The sequence below is a fragment of the Brienomyrus brachyistius genome, chromosome 2 (genome assembly GCF_023856365.1).
Source record: "Brienomyrus brachyistius isolate T26 chromosome 2, BBRACH_0.4, whole genome shotgun sequence".
Taxonomy (NCBI): Eukaryota; Metazoa; Chordata; class Actinopteri; order Osteoglossiformes; family Mormyridae; genus Brienomyrus; species Brienomyrus brachyistius.
The window spans coordinates 17,004,298-17,022,327 of record NC_064534.1 but is presented as its reverse complement, the minus strand read 5'-3'; the positions used below and the strand labels follow the sequence as shown (position 1 = coordinate 17,022,327).

The 18,030-nt window shown below is 45.1% G+C and overlaps 1 protein-coding gene across 6 annotated transcripts in view; it reads left to right on the top strand.

Moving 5' to 3' along the window:
• cacna1ba (calcium channel, voltage-dependent, N type, alpha 1B subunit, a) overlaps window positions 1-18,030 on the top strand; it is a 140,595-nt gene that overhangs the window by 100,004 nt on the left and 22,561 nt on the right. For all 6 annotated transcript variants that reach the window (XR_007387185.1, XM_049001113.1, XM_049001114.1 and 3 more), the window contains 12 exons: window positions 1,608-1,704; window positions 2,946-3,106; window positions 3,754-3,891; window positions 4,933-5,134; window positions 8,685-8,849; window positions 9,543-9,653; window positions 11,205-11,288; window positions 12,855-12,971; window positions 13,307-13,372; window positions 14,110-14,201; window positions 15,689-15,839; window positions 17,727-17,854. Coding sequence is in view for 5 of the 6 variants with exons in the window: in XM_049001113.1 (XP_048857070.1) it covers window positions 1,608-1,704; window positions 2,946-3,106; window positions 3,754-3,891; window positions 4,933-5,134; window positions 8,685-8,849; window positions 9,543-9,653; window positions 11,205-11,288; window positions 12,855-12,971; window positions 13,307-13,372; window positions 14,110-14,201; window positions 15,689-15,839; window positions 17,727-17,854 (1,512 nt within the window). In the remaining variant the exon portion in view is untranslated. The remainder of the gene's footprint in view (window positions 1-1,607; window positions 1,705-2,945; window positions 3,107-3,753; window positions 3,892-4,932; window positions 5,135-8,684; window positions 8,850-9,542; window positions 9,654-11,204; window positions 11,289-12,854; window positions 12,972-13,306; window positions 13,373-14,109; window positions 14,202-15,688; window positions 15,840-17,726; window positions 17,855-18,030) is intronic.

Genomic DNA, 18,030 nt, shown 5'->3' with positions numbered 1-18,030 from the left:
ATTCGGTCCTCGGGGACCCATTTTTGCACTGCATCCACATTTTTGCTACCCTGCTACTGGTAGGGAGCTGGGATGGAGCAAATATGTGGACTGTTTGCAGGTAGCATAAACATGGACCGACTGTGGTTCCCCGAGGACCGGATTGGGAAACACTGATATAGAATGATATACTGTACCTGCCGGTCTATTGTGAAGTCACATCAACACCAGGGATTAGCTTGTTTTCGATTGAACTATCAGTTGATTATTAAACATATTTAAATGCTTTACACAGTCAACAAGCAAACTAATAAATTTCTTCGTCAGTAGTTGCAGTCTTCTGAAAATTGGAAATAGACTTTCCTCCCCTGACAGTCTAGGGTCAGAGTGACCATCACCCATGATTAACATCTGGCCTCATGCAGAGATTTACACTCGCTCGTCCCTGAGTCACTCAGTCACCATGCAAAGGGACTTCAGACTGCAGCATTAATCTTTTGATGGACCTGCATGACAACATCAGGCTGCAGAGAACTGCTGGTGAATCTGGAGGCTGTATCTCCGGCAGAAGTTTTCCAGAAGGATTATTCATCCTTGCGACAAATCCCCAGTAGCGGATATGCAACTGGACGATGGATAGACGGATGGATGGACAGATGGGTGGATGAATGGATGGATGGATGGATGGATGGATGGGAGGTTGAATCAATTATTTGAATGTACTATAGTTTTATTTGAACACGCATAAGCCTAAAAAATCTAAAACACAACAATCTACCTAGATATAGTGAATAATTTATTGGTTCCCCTATTAGAGATATATTCTAAAATATATTCTCTCAAACATTCTATTTTCAATTTCTTCCTGCGGCATCCTTCAGCTTTTAAATGTATGTAATATAAGTGTAAACAGAAACTGTTTGTTTTTGGGGGGAAGCGTCTTTGTTATTTAATCTGAAATATCTGCAGGTTACTCTACAGAAACATAGCAAGCTCTGCTTTCTTTATAAAAAGAAAACCTTTTTACAGCTAGAGATCACTGGTAAAAGAAGTTATGTTTCTTTAGAGTAATTTCTTTTTTATTTAAATGCATGTCCTAATAACTGGGCAGCAAACATGCAGCCATCACATGTAATCTAGCATTACATGACCTGCTTAGTGGAATGTTCTAGAGGGGCATGTACCGTCGTTATATTACTAACCTCTTACCATTTGCGGTGTCTGTATGAGTAGGGGGCTACTGTGCCCCTCTAAGCGTCTCCAGTACCATTTCCCGACAGTGTGTGTCTGCATCTGTATGTATTTTTTTATTATTTTTTTTTTACTGTGTACTAAAATCAGTGATTAAGTAAAGTGTGCGTGACATTGTGTACTTCTGGAGTTGTCAGTGTTCAGTGTGATAAGCTACAATCGAAAAAGAGCAACTGGAATGTAACCAAGCAGCAGATCTGAACAAAGCCAGTGGAGCAGCACTGGCCTTTTGATGCAGCTGGTCTCACTGACACTGGTCTCTACTGGGAAGTGAATGCCTTACTTACACAGGCGTGTGTCTCTGACTGCCTTTGGTTTGTGTGATATCTGTGGCGCGTGTGTGTTGAGAAGGCTAACGCTGTCCTCGCTCCATGTAGAGGGACCAAAGGGAAGGATATCAGCACCATCAAGTCTCTTCGGGTCCTCCGGGTCTTGCGGCCACTGAAGACAATTAAGCGGCTGCCAAAACTGAAGGTAGGTCCCCCCGATATTTACAGTAACTATCCAATATACTCATGTATTTCCTGGCTTGACCACTAACAGTCCATGTTTGGCTGTTCAATACCTCAGCAAGTTATTTAACTGAGATTAATCGATTAACTGAGCTGGTGGTGAAATTTAACAAATATATGGAATGACTGAGGGGGCCCTGAGAAGAGGTTTGGGAACAGAAGCGATGTTCTTACTGCCATACAACAAATTATCAGTAACTGTTTAGAGAACAGGAGCTGTTTTTAGTCTATTGCTATTTCCATCCATCCATCCATCCATTTTCCAAACCGCTTATCCTATTGGGTCGCGGGGGGTCCGGAGCCTATCCCGGAATCAATGGGCACGAGGCAGGGAACAACCCAGGATGGGGGGCCAGCCCATCGCAGGGCACACTCACACACCATTCACGCACACATGCACACCTACGGGCAATTCAGCAACTCCAATTAGCCTCAGCATGTTTTTGGACTGTGGGGGGAAACCGGAGTACCCGGAGGAAACCCCACGACGACACGGGGAGAACATGCAAACTCCGCACACATGTGACCCAGGCGGAGACTCGAACCCGGGTCCCAGAGGTGTGAGGTGACAGTGCTAACCACTGCACCACCATGCCGCCCCATCTATTGCTATTTATTTACATGTATTCTAATTTTCCTTTTCAAATGCATGCATGTGGGGGTAGCATGGCAGTGCGGTTGTTGACACTGTCACCTCACACCTCTGGGACCTGGGTTCGAGTCTCCCTCAGGGTTCCATGTGTGTGGAGTTTGCATGTTCTCGTCATGGGGTTTCCCCCTGGGTACTTTGGTTTTCCCCCCACAGTCTAAAATATGATGGAGTTACCAAATTGCCCATAGGTGTGCAAGTATGAGTGTGCCTTGCGATAGGCCAGTGCCCCATCCTGGGTTGTTCCGCACCTTGCACCCATAACCTCCAGGATTGGCTCTGGACCCCCATGACCCTGAACAAGAGAAGCGGTTTCAGAAAATAGATGGATGGAAATATATTCATATCACTCTGAAAAATAATCTTTAACAGTTTTATGACTGTCTTAGACATATGCACCCTACTACATATATTGCTACACCATTGTTATTAAAGAAGAAATGCATTGTGTATTTTTTCAGCTGTATGCAGTGTGTTATTAGCATGTTATGCTGAGTGCGATGAGCCATTAGTACGTACAGGACTGTCACATGTATGTGTCTGTGTGTCTTTAGGCCGTGTTTGACTGTGTGGTGAACTCCCTAAAGAACGTGCTGAACATCCTCATCGTCTACCTACTGTTCATGTTCATCTTCGCTGTCATCGCCGTGCAGCTGTTCAAGGGCAAGTTCTTCTACTGCACCGACGAGTCCAAGGAGCTGGAGAAGGATTGCAGGTAGAAGAGAAAATAGCTCACAGGCAACATGGGTGCAGTGCAGGTTCAGAACCCGGCAGTTCACAGGCAAAATGGGTGCAGTGCAGGTTCAGAGCCCAGCAGCTTAAAGGCGACATGGATGCAGTCAGGCTCAGAGCCTGGCAGCTCACTGGCGACACGAGTGCAGTGCAGACTCACCCTTCATGCATCCCTTCATGAAATTAATTAAACATACAGTATGAAGGGGGAGCAAGTGTGCTAAGTTTATCAGCCAAAAAAACAATAATTTTCAGTATTTTTGGTATCACAAATGTCAATATAATGTCACCAGGGGCATAACTAAAGATTCTAGGCCCCCTAACATAATGTCACCTGCCCCCCACCCAGAAACATGGGTCCTTCAGCAGATTTTGCTGAGTGGAGGGACCTGGTAGGATTTGGGGTCTTTCTGTACTGCAGAGCCCCCTGAATCTGGCAGGATGTCCAAGCCCCCCGCCCGATGAGCCTGGGTGGGACACACGTTAATCGCATGTGAGGAGTGCATTTTGTATATATACTGTATGCAGTTCAGCTGTACTTTGCTGATGTGTTACTCATTTCCAGCTAAATGGTTTTTTTTTGCCACTGCGTTAGTCCTGAGGTTTCCTTTTCATCTCCCCGTTCACCAGGGGGCAGTTCCTGGACTACGACAATGACGAAGTGTCCGCCCAGCCGCGCGAGTGGAAGAAATATGAGTTCCACTATGATAACGTGCTGTGGGCCTTCCTCACCCTCTTCACCGTGTCCACAGGAGAAGGCTGGCCCACGTGAGTCTTGTATCCTGCTGTACTAAAGAATGCTAACTTTCTCCAGCTCTCTCTTTACTTAGGTGTGTAGCATTGCAGTCCTGTTATAGGGTGTGGAGTCCTGGACTCTGAGAGAGTCTTTTCCATTTTCTTTTCCTGTCCTTTTACCTGTACTGTACCTAACCATCCCCCCCCCAACAGTTCCTAACTCTGGTCTTTCATCAAATCTTTGCTATCAACGCATTTGAAGTATCGTGCTTTTGAAGTTCCTTCTAATGAATGAAAAAAATCTTTGGCCACATTATGACATGTGCTTAGTTAGGTAGGTGGACCGCTGGAGCAACAGTGAATCCAGCCCAGGACGCAATACTCCTGCAGTTGGCTTAGAGTCGTGCCTTATTACACCTAAGTGTGTGAGCTCCTCGGCTTTCTGCACTGGAAAGTCTCTGCCCTGTCATTTCCGTATCGGCTCAGATTCTTTCCCCCCTGTCCTTAGCTCTCTGTGCTTCAAATATAATACAATTAAGCAGAATAATGCATTATTAATTGACACATAATACCGTGAAATGAATAGGTGTGCAGCTTTTTATCCTTGACAGTTCTTAGATTAAGAAGAGATTTAGCCTTGCTACTACAGACAAGAAATCACATTTTGTCCGGCAAAATGTACAAGAATCTCTCATAGTTTTCAATTATTAAATAATCCATTGGTCGGGTCATATACAGTTGTGTTGAAGAACACTTTAATTTGTATAGATAATCATAATTATTTATAAACATGAACAGTATGCGGGAAAATATGCAGCAGATGATGCTGAGACAAAATGATGTCTGGAAGAGCTTTTCCTGTTATACTCTTAGATTGTCTTCTAGTCAGAGGGTGAATTTTTCAAGAAACGTTATGCAATAGATGTTTTTTTTTGCATTGCTAAGCCTGATAATGGGACTTATAAATAGCATTCTCCTTTAAGAACTGTAGTGCAGTTATCATAAAACATTAGGAGTCATTTGGTCTGTTCAGTGCCTTTCCCCTCTTGAAACAGTCCCCCCTGCCTCACCCAGGGTCCTGAAGCACTCCGTAGATGCCACCTATGAAGACCAGGGCCCCAGCCCAGGCTTCCGCATTGAGATGTCCATCTTCTACGTGGTTTATTTTGTGGTCTTTCCATTTTTCTTTGTCAACATCTTTGTGGCCTTGATCATCATCACCTTCCAGGAACAGGGAGACAAGGCACTATCTCAGTGCAGCTTGGAGAAAAACGAGGTATGTTGGTCTATCCCACCTGAAGGCTGAGCTCTATCCTTCCTGTGTACGTCCTGTCAGGTTATCTGTGTAACATTTGTAGGCCCACAGACAGTAAGTGTTTTTGCTCCACGGCCAGGAGCTGGAAGGGAGCAAAAATGTGGACCGGCTACGGGTCCCTGGGGACTGGATTAGGAAGCACTGCCCTATAGCTTAGCCATAGCTTACATTGTCAGGTAATGTAGTTCTGCGTCATCCTGAATTAAACCTGTTAAGTGTTGATTACTAAATAGAAGTGGAGAGAGCAGGGCCGGCTCTAGCTAAAGGCAACTGCTTAGGGCCCCTGAATTACCTGCGTTTAGGGTGACCACTGGCATGACTCTAAAAAAGAGGACAACTGTGTCCAAAAAGGGGGACACCTATGGAAAGTACTTGTCTCATTACCGTAATTGCAGACTCTGAAGTATGTGTCTGCATGTTTCTTGCGTTTTTTGTGTGATGGTGGTGGGAGGGAAGTGGGAAGGGGGAAGGGCAAAAAAAGGACAAGCGGGCTAAAAGGAGGGGCAGCAGTAGTACTGAGAGAGGCCTACAAAACAAGACTGTCCGGATGAAATATGGAGGAGTGCGCACTCTACTTGCATGGCAGGGGAAGCAAAATAAACATCAGTTTTCTTGACCGGGGGGTTTCCTAAGTAAAGCTTTGCCTAGGGCAACTGAAAAGGTAGAGAGGAAATCCACACACATGCTTCATCTGATGTGTACAGAAGTGGCTATTTCAGGTCCAGAAAACAAAAGTCTAAACCTGGATTTTGTTTCAACCAACCAGCTGAGTACTCTGTGACTGTGACTCTTTATATTCAACTGGTTGGTTGAAACAAAATCCTGGTTTGGATTTTTACTTTCTGGACCTGAAATGTCTGCCTCTGGATGTGCATTTGTATGTGACCCACCGTGCAAACATCTGCATGGACGCATAATGCGGAGAAGACCAAAGTCTGGGCAGTGGCTAACCAGTGGCTGCCTGGACACCTTCACAGCCAGGGTTCCCCGCTGCAGGGCTCCTGCACAAGCAGCAGACGCAGGCTGACGGTGGGATCGATTCCGGTGGCCTTATCTCGCTGAAGCGAGCCCAATGAGCTGCGTACGCCTCATTTCCACACGTATCCCATAAGGCACCTAGAGTTGCCGTGTGAGGCTACAGAGATAAATCTCCTCCGTCCATATGCTAAGCTAGTATGACTCACCAAATGCCTGCAAGAACAGAGCTGTGAGAGAGCCATCAATCAGCATCATGCACCTGCACCTTAGATAGACTCTTTAAACAGATTTTTTAAATCATTTGCAACAGAGTGGATTTTCAGATCCTTTTGGCTCTGTTAAGGTATCAAACAGTCTATAGAATATATTACCTCTGCACTGTGTAAATTAGTACATGAAGCAATGGTGAATGTTTTACTAATTAGCTGTGCATCACAAGTCAGTTGTTCAGGGCGCTATTGAATCTTTCTCTGATTCAGATATTTTTTCCCCGAGGGTCAAGTGAAAGTACAGTATTAGCAGAAGCTGTTTTCTGTAACTTTTGTTACTATACAAATATAATGACAAGATACAAATAAATAAAACAGATATTAAAAAAAAAATCCATTGAAGTCATAGACATGCATTGTGGTTCTGCATGTATTTCATGCACATCTGGTTTCAAAATAGAATAGAGACTCTACCTATTTCCTTATCCACTGCACAGTGGGCACATTCACAAAAAAATATGAACCAAATTAAAGTACTGCAGTATTTTTTGGCACAGGGTGAATCATATATCTCTATAGCTATGTAGGCAAGGTAAGGCAAATTTATTCATAGAGGATTCATGAAGCCATTCAAAGTGCTTTACATAATACATAGACAATATAAGAAATAGTTATAGAGCGAAAAAGATAAAGCAAAAATAAATAAATTAATTAAAACAGAATAACATCCATCCATCCATTTTCCAAACCGCTTATCCTACTGGATTGCAGGGGGTCCGGAGCCTATCCCGGAAGCAATGGGCACGAAGCAGGGAACAACCCAGGATGGGGGGCCAGCCCATCGCAGGACACACTCACACACCATTCACTCACACATGCACACCTACGGGCAATTTAACAACTCCAATTAGCCTCAGCATGTCTTTGGACTGTGGGGGGGGAAACCGGAGTACCCGGAGGAAAAACCACAACGACATGGGGAGAACATGCAAACTCCACACACATGTGACCCAGGCGGAGACTCAAACCCGAGTCCCAGAGGTGTGAGGCAACAGTGCTAACTACTGCATTACCATGCCGGCCCTATAATAAACTTATATCTAAAAATAGATCCGATTATGCCACACCTAAAGTTCCTGGAGAGCTGGTCCCGGCTGTCTTCTGCATAATGGATAAAGGCCACTTGGCCATTTTTAGAGACCAGCTTTAGGTCCTACATGCTCAGGTCAGAGACCTACTGGGTTTCTATTCTTTAAACATGTCAGCAAAACATTTTGGGCCTAAGCCATTTAGCCGTTCCATAACCACCTTTTGAACAAATGCTAAAAATATCTTGGAGGCAATGCGGTGATTTAAAAATAGTAGTAATGTGAATTTTTTGTAATTTACTTTATTGTGATTCAGAGTACCAAATTGGCTTTGGACCACAGAGGGAGTTCCAGTGGACGGTTTAAGCTTAAGTGCATCTTCCTGACCTTTTAAGATATATGCAGATTGCAGGTTTCCAGTTGTCAAGTATGCATTGTTTCTTCAACAGCTCTTAACCATGTGACTGGCCGTCTGAATAAGAAAGCCAGTGACCTGTGGTGGCATTTCGAAAGAGTTAGAAATGAATAAATTGTGCGGGAAAACTGAGCAAGTAACGATCTATGCATATGAAATAAATTTCACATGTAACGATCTATGCATATGAAATAAATTTCACACTTCGGAATGCAGTGGTTCAGTGATTAGCACTGTTGCCTCACATGTCTGGGACCACCTTTCGAGGTTTTTGCCATGGCTCAATATGTGTGGAGTTTGTGTGGGGTTTCCTTTGGGTACTCTAGTTTCCCCCCACAGTCCAAAAACTCATTGAAGTTGCCAAGTTGCATGTAAGTGCATATGGTGTGTGTGTGTGTGTGTGTGTGTGCGCCTTGCGATGGGTTGGCACCCCATCCAGGGCCGTTCACTGCTTTGCACCTCCAGACCCCCTGTAACCCTGAACTGGAGAAGCAGTTTCAGAAAACGGATCGATGAATGTCTATTAACTAGGAATAAATTGTGCTGCAGGTACCTTTTGACTTATACGGGGCAGGGACACAGCAGGTAAATGGAGGTCCGAGGCACCAGTACTAAACACCAAGCTCTTTATACTGTAGGCAGATATCCTGAGTAATTTCTTCATCTACTTCGGCTTATATAACAAGACAAATCAAACAGCCAATGGCAGTTTCAAAACGAGTGTGCAGAGATGCTGCAGACTGAGGTGAAAGAGAAATGCAAGCATGGAGATTGGCCTGATGTGTGTATGAACGTGACCTGTGCTCTTGTGTCTCGTGTAGAGAGCTTGCATCGACTTTGCCATCAACGCCAAGCCTCTGACACGCTACATGCCTGAGAACAAACAGTCCTTCCAGTACAAGATGTGGAAGTTTGTGGTATCGGCACCCTTTGAATATTCCATCATGGCTATGATCGCCCTTAACACCGTGGTGCTCATGATGAAGGTCAGCGGCTCGCCGTCTCAGTTCTCATTCACAGGGATTCCTGAGAGATTTCCTCCATTCTTTTGCTGCAACTGCCAGCCAAATATTTTTTCAAAGTGTTATTGTTGAAGGTTATGTAAAGAAAAGGTTTAAACTCCCAGTGTAAATCTCCATTTTTCAGTCATTTTTAATATCGAGTTGCTCTTTTTACTCTAGTGCCCCAACAGTGAATCAAGGATTGTTTTGTGTCCCATTAGGCAGAGAAGTCAGGTTTTTTGATGAAATTTCTAGAGGTGTTGAGAGAGTGTTTGAGTTTTACTTTCTTAACCTTGCGAGGGCATACAGAGAAAATGATCACACAAAGCTTGATAGATCTTGTCCGGATGCCCTTGTGAGGTAATTTGCCTCTGTTTAAAAATCATTGTTTTTATATGCATAACTGCCGCAGACTTGTTTGCTATGATGTTTTGTGTGTGTTGAGTCTTCTTGGGGTTTACTGTAGTTAGAGGTCATATATTGCACTGAATTGAGAATGAATGAACTCCCCACTATATACCTGTAGGTAAATGCACTAGTGCATCTCTGTGTATGTAGGTGCATTCTGCAAGATTAATGCTTGGGAATGCATCAGGCTGTTTTGTGGATTTCTATAAAAACCCGAGGATGGAACTGTCATGGCCGGATGATTTAATCAGCCTTTCCTCCTCCCTGCAGTTCCATGGAGCTCCGGATTTGTACGAGGCCATGCTCAAGTATCTAAACATCGTCTTTACCGCCCTTTTCTCTCTGGAGTGCATTCTCAAAATGATTGGCTTCGGCCCATTGGTGGGTGCCCGCAGTGCAATGCATAACTGCCTGCATATTCTTTTGACTTGTGAATTTCCTTTGAAACATTCTCCATTATATGAACCTGCTACAGTGCACATCTAAATAAGGTGTTTACATTGCATACATAAAGAGTGTTCCTTTACCAAAAAAGCATCCATCCACGGTGTTAGAAGACCTATTATGTGTTGCCTTGTCGTTGATGTCCATAATGCCCTGCTGTATTGTGCTCAGAGGCTTAACTGAGGGATTTTGACACAAGCATGATTGAAGTTGTCAGTCAGCAGATCACATGCATAAGGTTACTTCACAGCCCTGGAGGACGTTTCTGAACCGCTTTCTGTTTTTTTTCCCTTGTGGGCTTTCAAAAGTAGCTCTACTGTGACCTTTATAAAAATATGAAAATCCTTAGAGAAATGTATGCTCCAGTCCACTAGGTTTTAGTTTGTAACCACTCGCTCAGCTATTCTCCAGTTGGTGGGGTACTGCAGCTCTAGTCCTGTAGGTGGCAGTAAGCAACATTTAGACCCGGAGTGGCCAATCTTATCCGCTAAGGGCCGGTGTGTGTGCAGGTTTTTGGGGTAACCTGTATGTCAGCTAGTAAAACCCAGGTGTGAGGACTCCTCAGCCAATCAGTCCTCTTATTAGTAATCTAATTAGGGAGCTGCAGAGAAGACCCGCAAACACACTGGCCCTTTGCGGATAAGATTGGCCACCCCTGATTTAGACCATGGTTTAACCTTGTAAAACCCAAATATAAAATATCTCTGGCAGAAATTAAAGAGTTTTCAAATAGTTTTAGCTAGGGAAATGTTGTAATATTGCATCATTGGGCCTAGCTGGAAGCAGAATTTCTGTATTGTAATTTTGCAACAGTGCCCGGTACAGGGTTGAACCATGCAACCCATGCTAAGAACGAACACTTTCTGACTGGGTTACTTGGAAGCCCTAAAAGGCTTATTTTGACTGAGGAACAAAATCTTGAGCAGGATTTTTCGTCTGTGTGCACCCTGCTAAGTAAAGGCTGCTCCCGAATTTTGCATTGCAAATGAGGAGACAAATGCGGTGGTGGTGTCAGGCCGCCTGGTGGCGGGACCAGGGAGCGGCGATGCAGAGCTCTGCACAGGAATAAATCTTCAAGCAGCACAACCCATCTGTGCCCAATGCTGTGCCACAGCGTTTCATTACAGCCATGTCTGCTTTCCTTCGCAATCTGTTACGCCTGCTACGTGTCATGTGCTGTTTCTCCTAATGACCCGCTTAACCTTTTAGTCATTTATTACGTGCGTGGCGAGTGTTAGCCAGCATTTCGCTGTTAGTTCTTATCACTACACAAATGACCAAGGACACTGTATCGGTGTGTCACGATCATTGCAAATGACAAATTGTTCCGGCCCACTAGACACGTTAGATCCATTTTAAAAACTTCCACTGGGATGTAGCCATTATAGTTAGCGTGTTTGACGAACCATCAGAGCACAGAGCTGTTTCTTCACCGTTATATTTAAATGAGTTATGGGAGCATGAGCTGGCCTCTCCTGCCTCTTTCAGAACTACCTGAAAGATGCCTGGAACGTGTTTGACTTTGTGACCGTCCTGGGAAGTATAACCGATATCTTGGTGACGGAGATTAAGGTAAGCATCTGTCCTTGTCAACCACATCAGCTACAGGATGCAGCATAAGGCAAGCCTAGTACTTGGGGGCTGCTGTGAAGCTTGTCTGTGGGGAAACTGTCATCAGGAAGGCGACTGCACCGGATCTGGGAGGGACAGGGTGGAGGTGGGGGGTGGAGGAGGGGTGATACAGGAGAGTTCCTGGAAGCAGCCAGTGTTTCCACTCACAGCTACTGCCTGTGGTGGAGCTGGAAAACAGTTGATATTTTAGCGGAAGACCGGAGGCAAAGTTAGTGATGCTGGGAAATTAATCTCTGCCATCATTCAGCGAGGCTCCCACTTGCTTCTCAGTAAGAGTGAGCAATTTCCCAGAATCATTACAGTACTTCAGATACACTCTTTTCCTAGTTCACAAGCATCTCGATTTTGTGGTCGTGCTATTAAAAAATTATGATGGTTTTTAATAGACTGTATTCTGAGTTTGAAAGGTTTAAATGTCACGTATGTCTGAAATGGCACGGCAGGGGTACCGCTGGTGAGTCGCTGAGCCGTCATCGTGCCATTTCTCTGTTGTTCGGTTCCCGTTTTCCTGTTCACAGCTGTGACTGGCTAAAGTGTGTTTTCTGTCTCTGGGTTTTTTATGTTTCATGTGATTGTTGTTGTTGTTTTCTTCTTCCTTTCTCTCCTTCCCTCTTTCACCACTCTTCCTGTCACTACATCTATCTACCTTTCTTCTGTTTTCACTGTCTACACTCAATCTTGGCTGCTGCATATCGTCCTGCCTAATCACCTAACTGGTCTCGCTTTTAGGCATCGGTAAGTGACTCTATATCTCTTCTTAGCATTTGGGCTCCCACCCCCTCTCAGATTGCACAAACCACACACATGCAGAACATCTTCATGTCATCTTTCTGTGTTACATAATCATGTAAACTTGTAGTTCCGGGTAACTTACTAAAGATTACCCTTAAAGAAACATATTCAATATTGGTTTATACTTTTAACGTGAAGTTAATGTGATTTTTTTAAATGGCCTTTAAGTAACTTAATATCTGAAATTTAACACCTGAATGTGAATTCGAATTCTCAGGGAACTTACACATACAGTATTCTGTTTTAATGATACACACACACATACACACACACACACTATGTTTTGGTCTAGCTGAGATGTTGATTAGGGTCATTTTATCAACAAAATCGATTCATTGCACATTAATTTAGCCAATGGATTAAGACAATAATCTGTTCGCCCTGCGATTTTTCATTGTGTAAAAAAAGTTGCGTGGCAAAAGCAAGTGTAATTATTGTAAAATGATCAATCAGTTTTAATATAATCAATATAATAATTCCCTTAATAAACAGTTCAATAAATGTTGACAGAAATAGGTTACAGGGGCAGGGTATGGCGTGAAATGCATTGTTTGGCAAATATGGTGTTATTTAGTATAGAGCAGCATTCATAGAACCATCTTGCAGTGATGCCGGTTCTGGGTTTTGCTCTGGTTCTGTTAAGCCCTGAGAGATGCCTGCGGTCACACTCGGCTTGTGTCCGGTCCTGAGCGATGGCTCTGCTTCTTCCCACAGCACAAACTGATCAACCTAAGCTTTCTGAAGCTCTTCAGGGCGGCTCGTCTCATTAAGCTGCTGAGGCAGGGCTACACCATCCGCATCCTGCTATGGACCTTCGTGCAGTCCTTCAAGGTCAGTGTTAGCCAGTCATCCCTTCCCACAGGTCCCTGACCCAGAGAGGTGTGACCAGAGCCTACACAGGGATGTCCTTCTGTTTATATGGAACATTAGTTAAACTGTCTGTTTGTGTAATTGGGTGGAATGTTAAACTGTGTAAGCTGATTTGTGTATGATAATAGGATTTAACAGTAATTATGGACGAGCAATCAAACGTTGGCAAGGACCAGTATGTGAGCGGCCGAAAGCACCATCTGCACAGCCGAGCTGCCGAATTGAGGTTCGCTCTGGTTCTTTTAAAGACTCGGACCTCTTTCTCTGATCTCTTCCTCTGTCTTCTTCCTCCCCAGGCCCTTCCGTACGTCTGCCTGCTGATTGCCATGCTCTTTTTCATCTACGCCATCATTGGGATGCAAGTGAGTGAGAGACATTAACAGAGGCAATAACATAGACGGAACGATCGGCGATAAAGATGGTAACAAGCTTGTCCGATGAGACCACCTAACAGCTTTCACCTTGATTTGGGGGCAGTTCGGCACGGTGGAGGGCTGAGTCAGATTCAGAAAAGGAAACAGTATGTTCTTTCATTTGCGATACCTAAATAAGTAAATAAGGTTAGGGATCGACTTCGAGAAACATGTTGGAATGACGCAGGAGAATTTAATGACTCCTATAAATCAATATAGAAAAAAAATTGACTTCCAGCCACAAGAAAACATGCCAGGCACATTAAGGGAAGCATTTGAATTGGTTTGTTCTCAGTTAGAAACACAGCTGGTAATCATTTTGCTTCAACGTTCATGTTTGTTATGTCACACAATCTGACCTTTTGCTATGTACATGTGTAATTGCTCCCGAACATTGTAAGCACGATGTATCAATACTTATAGCCAAAAGACTGCACGCAAATATGTATTTATGCAAACGCTATGAGAAGTAAGTTTCCAGTGTTAATTATGTTGAGTAAATTTTGCCTGATGGATGAGTTTTCATCATGATTAATATATCTCACTTTGAGTAAATTGGCATAAAACCATAGTCGATCATTTTGCTGTATCTTGTCCTGTGTAGCAGACTTTGAAAGTCAGCAATTTGGGCTTTCGCCCACTGTCTGTAGCGGGGGGCAGAAGCACAGTCTATCTCTCTGTTCCAGGTGTTTGGGAACATCGAGCTTAATGAAGATACTGCCATCAACCATCACAACAACTTCCGCACATTCCTCCAGGCTCTCATGCTGTTGTTCAGGTACGCTGAGAAGCTGGCATGTCCATCCACCTAACCCTAACCAAAGAGTTCTTGATTAAAGTAAGCTGCCCTGGTGGCAGATATAAACACACTGCTAATTTAAGCTAATGGAAAACTGTCAAGATCATACGGTCTGTACAAAATTCAGCCCTGGCTGTGGTGGGTGGCTTGCACTCAGGAATTAATTGGCATAGACCAGCTATTTTGCACTGTGCTAATACCCCCCCCCCCATCTCCATCTCATACACGTGCAGTTGAAGAGCTTTTTGAGTTGTTCATGTCATAATGGTATAAAGTCAAGAATCGTGAATGGCGTTTGAACTGTTGTCTATCCATACATCTTATAAGCGCTTATCCTGCTCAGGGGTTTGGTTAGGGAGGTCTGGATCGGCAGCATATCCCGAGTAACACAGGGTACAAGGATGAGGTACACCCTGAATGGCATGCTAGTTTGAGTTGCTTTGTTTTATTTTACTACCGGATGTTAATGCATTTCAATTCAATTCATTTCTATGTAGCACCCTTTGCAACACTGTATAATTTTTGCAAAAGGAAATTAAGTTAATGACAGTAATTAGGATTTACTGGCCTCCCGTCTGGGGTGCGCCCACCCCCCAAAACCAGGATAAGTGTTGGGAGGTGGTTGGACAAAATCTGGATGTGGATTTCCTGGTTATAACAGAGTATACGGCTGCTCTGTGTCCCCCATGTCCCTGTGTCCCCCCATGTCCCCCGTGTCCCTGTGTCCCCCCATGTCCCCCGTGTCCCTGTGTCCCCCCATGTCCCCCGTGTCCCTGTGTCCCCCCATGTCCTCCGTGTCCCTGTGTCCCCCCATGTCCCCCTTGTCCCTGTGTCCCCCCCATGTCCCCCTTGTCCCTGTGTCCCCCCCATGTTCCTGTGTCCCCCCATGTCCCCCTTGTCCCTGTGTCCCCCCCATGTTCCTGTGTCCCCCCATGTCCCCCTTGTCCCTGTGTCCCCCCATGTCCCCCCATGTCCCTGTGTCCCCCCATGTCCCCCGGTGTCCCTGTGTCCCCCCATGTCCTCCGTGTCCTTGTGTCCCCCCATGTCCCCCTTGTCCCTGTGTCCCCCCCATGTTCCTGTGTCCCCCCATGTCCCCCTTGTCCCTGTGTCCCCCCTTGTCCCTGTGTCCCCCCATGTCCCCTGTGTCCCCCCATGTCCTCCGTGTCCCTGTGTCCCCCCATGTCCTCCGTGTCCTTGTGTCCCCCCATGTCCCCCTTGTCCCTGTGTCCCCCCCATGTTCCTGTGTCCCCCCATGTCCCCCTTGTCCCTGTGTCCCCCCATGTCCCCTGTGTCCCCCCATGTCCTCCGTGTCCCTGTGTCCCCCCTTGTCCCTGTGTCCCCCCATGTCCCTGTGTCCCCCCATGTCCCTTTGTCCCCCCGTGTCCCCCATGTCCCTTTGTCCCCCGTGTCTCTTTGTCCCCCCATGTGCCCCCGTGTCCCTGTGTCCCCATGCTGCGTGTCCTCAGGAGCGCCACTGGAGAGGCCTGGCACGAGATCATGCTGTCATGTTTGAGCCACCGGCCGTGTGATGCAGGATCGGGCACAACGGGCAGGGACTGCGGCAGTGACTTTGCCTACTTCTACTTTGTCTCCTTCATCTTCCTCTGCTCCTTCCTGGTTCGTTCCGCCCGCACACCCCCCGATGGCCACACCTCCTACCCGTGGCGTCGCCATGGTGAACACATGACACGTTACTCTAGATTCACCCTAGTGTTTTCGTGTCACACGTGTCACCAAGTGCAGTTTTGCCGAGCTGTCACTCGGAAACGGACTTCGGATGTGTTACAATAAATGTAGATGTGTATAAAGGTTCTGCTGTATATACACTGCCCTCCATATTTATTGACATCCCTGGTTTAGATGTGTTCTTTAGCTTCTAATAAATTCAGTTGTTTTCTAAATAATATAGGACCACAATGAAAAAAGAGGAAAATCCAACCTTTAATTCAAGTGCATTTATTCAGTGGGAAAAAAATCCCACATTAAGAAATAATTCTTTTACATCAAATCATATGTGCCACAATTATTAGCACCCCCAATGTTAATACTTTGTACAACCACCTTTCGCCAACAAAACAGCACCTAATCTTCTCCTATAATGTTTCACAAGATGGGAGAATACAGAAAGAGGGATCTTCGACCGTTCCTCTTTGCACAATCTCTCTAAATCATCCAGCGACCTGGGTCCTCTTCTCTGCACTCTCCTCTTCAGCTCACTCCACAGTTTTTCAATGGGGTTGAGGTCTGGGGACTGAGATGGTCATGGGAGGAGCTTGATTCTGTGTCTGGTGAACCATTTCTTTGTAGATTTGGTCACATGTTTAGAGTCGTTACCTTGCTGAATGACCCAGTGACGGCCCATCTTCAGCTTTCGGGCAGAGGCCACCAGATTTAGATTTACAATGTCCTGGTATTTCAAAGCATTCCTGATGCCATGCATCCTAACAAGGTTCCCAGGGCCCCTGGAAGAGAAACAGGCCCACAGCGTCACCGATCCTCCCCCATGCTTCACGGTGGGCATGAGGTGCTTTTCCGCATACTCATCTTTTGTGTTCCGCCAGACTTTGTTGCCAAAAAGCTCTATCTTGGTCTCATCTGACCAAAGCAACGGTCCCAGTTCAAGCCCCAGTACTGCTTAGCGAACTCCAGACGTTTGCGTTTATGATTGTGAGTGAGAAACGTTTTTTTCCATGCATGCCTCCCGAACAGCTTGTTGGCATGTAGATACATGTAGCGCCTGATGGTTGTTTTAGAGACTTTGTTACCCCAAGATGCTACCATTTGCTCCAGTTCTTTAACAGTGAGCTTTGGAGAACGTTTTATTTCTCTTACCATCCTCCTCACTGTGCGTGGTGGCATAATAACCTTGTGTCCTCGTCCAGATTTGTTCACCACTGTTCCAGTTGTTTTAAACTCCTTAATGATTCCACTGACAGTAGACATGGGCAGGTGCAGGCAAGTGGCTATTTTCTTGTAGCCATTGCCTGACTTGTGAAGGTCGACACACATCTGCCTTACTTGAATGGTGTGTTCCTTTGTGTTTCCCATGTTGAAGAGTGGATAAGAGAAATTGCCTCTGTGTCACGTCATATTTGTGCCCTTGAGAGGTAAAGTGGGCTATCCCACATGTCAGTCAAAAATGAGTTTAGTGTCCAATATTAATTATTGAGGGTATATCTATCTTTTAAATATACTGAGATCTGTGCTACCTTAACCAGGGGTGCCAATAATTATGGAGGGCAGTGTACGAATGATTCTTTTTTGTTTGGTCAGGCTAATGGTCTGTGTACTCTATCTCTTTTACTCCTCACCAGTGCCTGCATAACAATGGCTGCCCGATAAGCAAATTCAAATGAATAATACATTGCAGTGTATGATTTAAAAGGACATTGTGCTTCGTAGTCCTTTTTATCCAGGTTGCTCAGAAGCTTGTGCAGGAATAGTTTTGGCGGTGATTGAAACTCTCTCCAGGAGCCAATCATTTCCTCCTGACGCACTTCCCAGATGCTGAATCTATTTGTGGCCGTCATAATGGATAATTTTGAGTACCTTACCCGAGACTCCTCCATACTTGGGCCCCACCACCTGGACGAATTCATCCGTGTCTGGGCTGAATATGACCCAGCGGCCTGGTAAGTTCTCTTTGCTCCAGCAGACGGGCTTAGGATTCCCAGTGGTACTGGGCGGGGCTTGGCGTTAAGACAGATCTGAGATTATGAAACCCCACCTAATTGTCTTTGTCAGCTAATACACTCAAATGCAACTGGTTGTGTAAATGTAAAAGTGTTGATTTTTTTTTTATTATTTT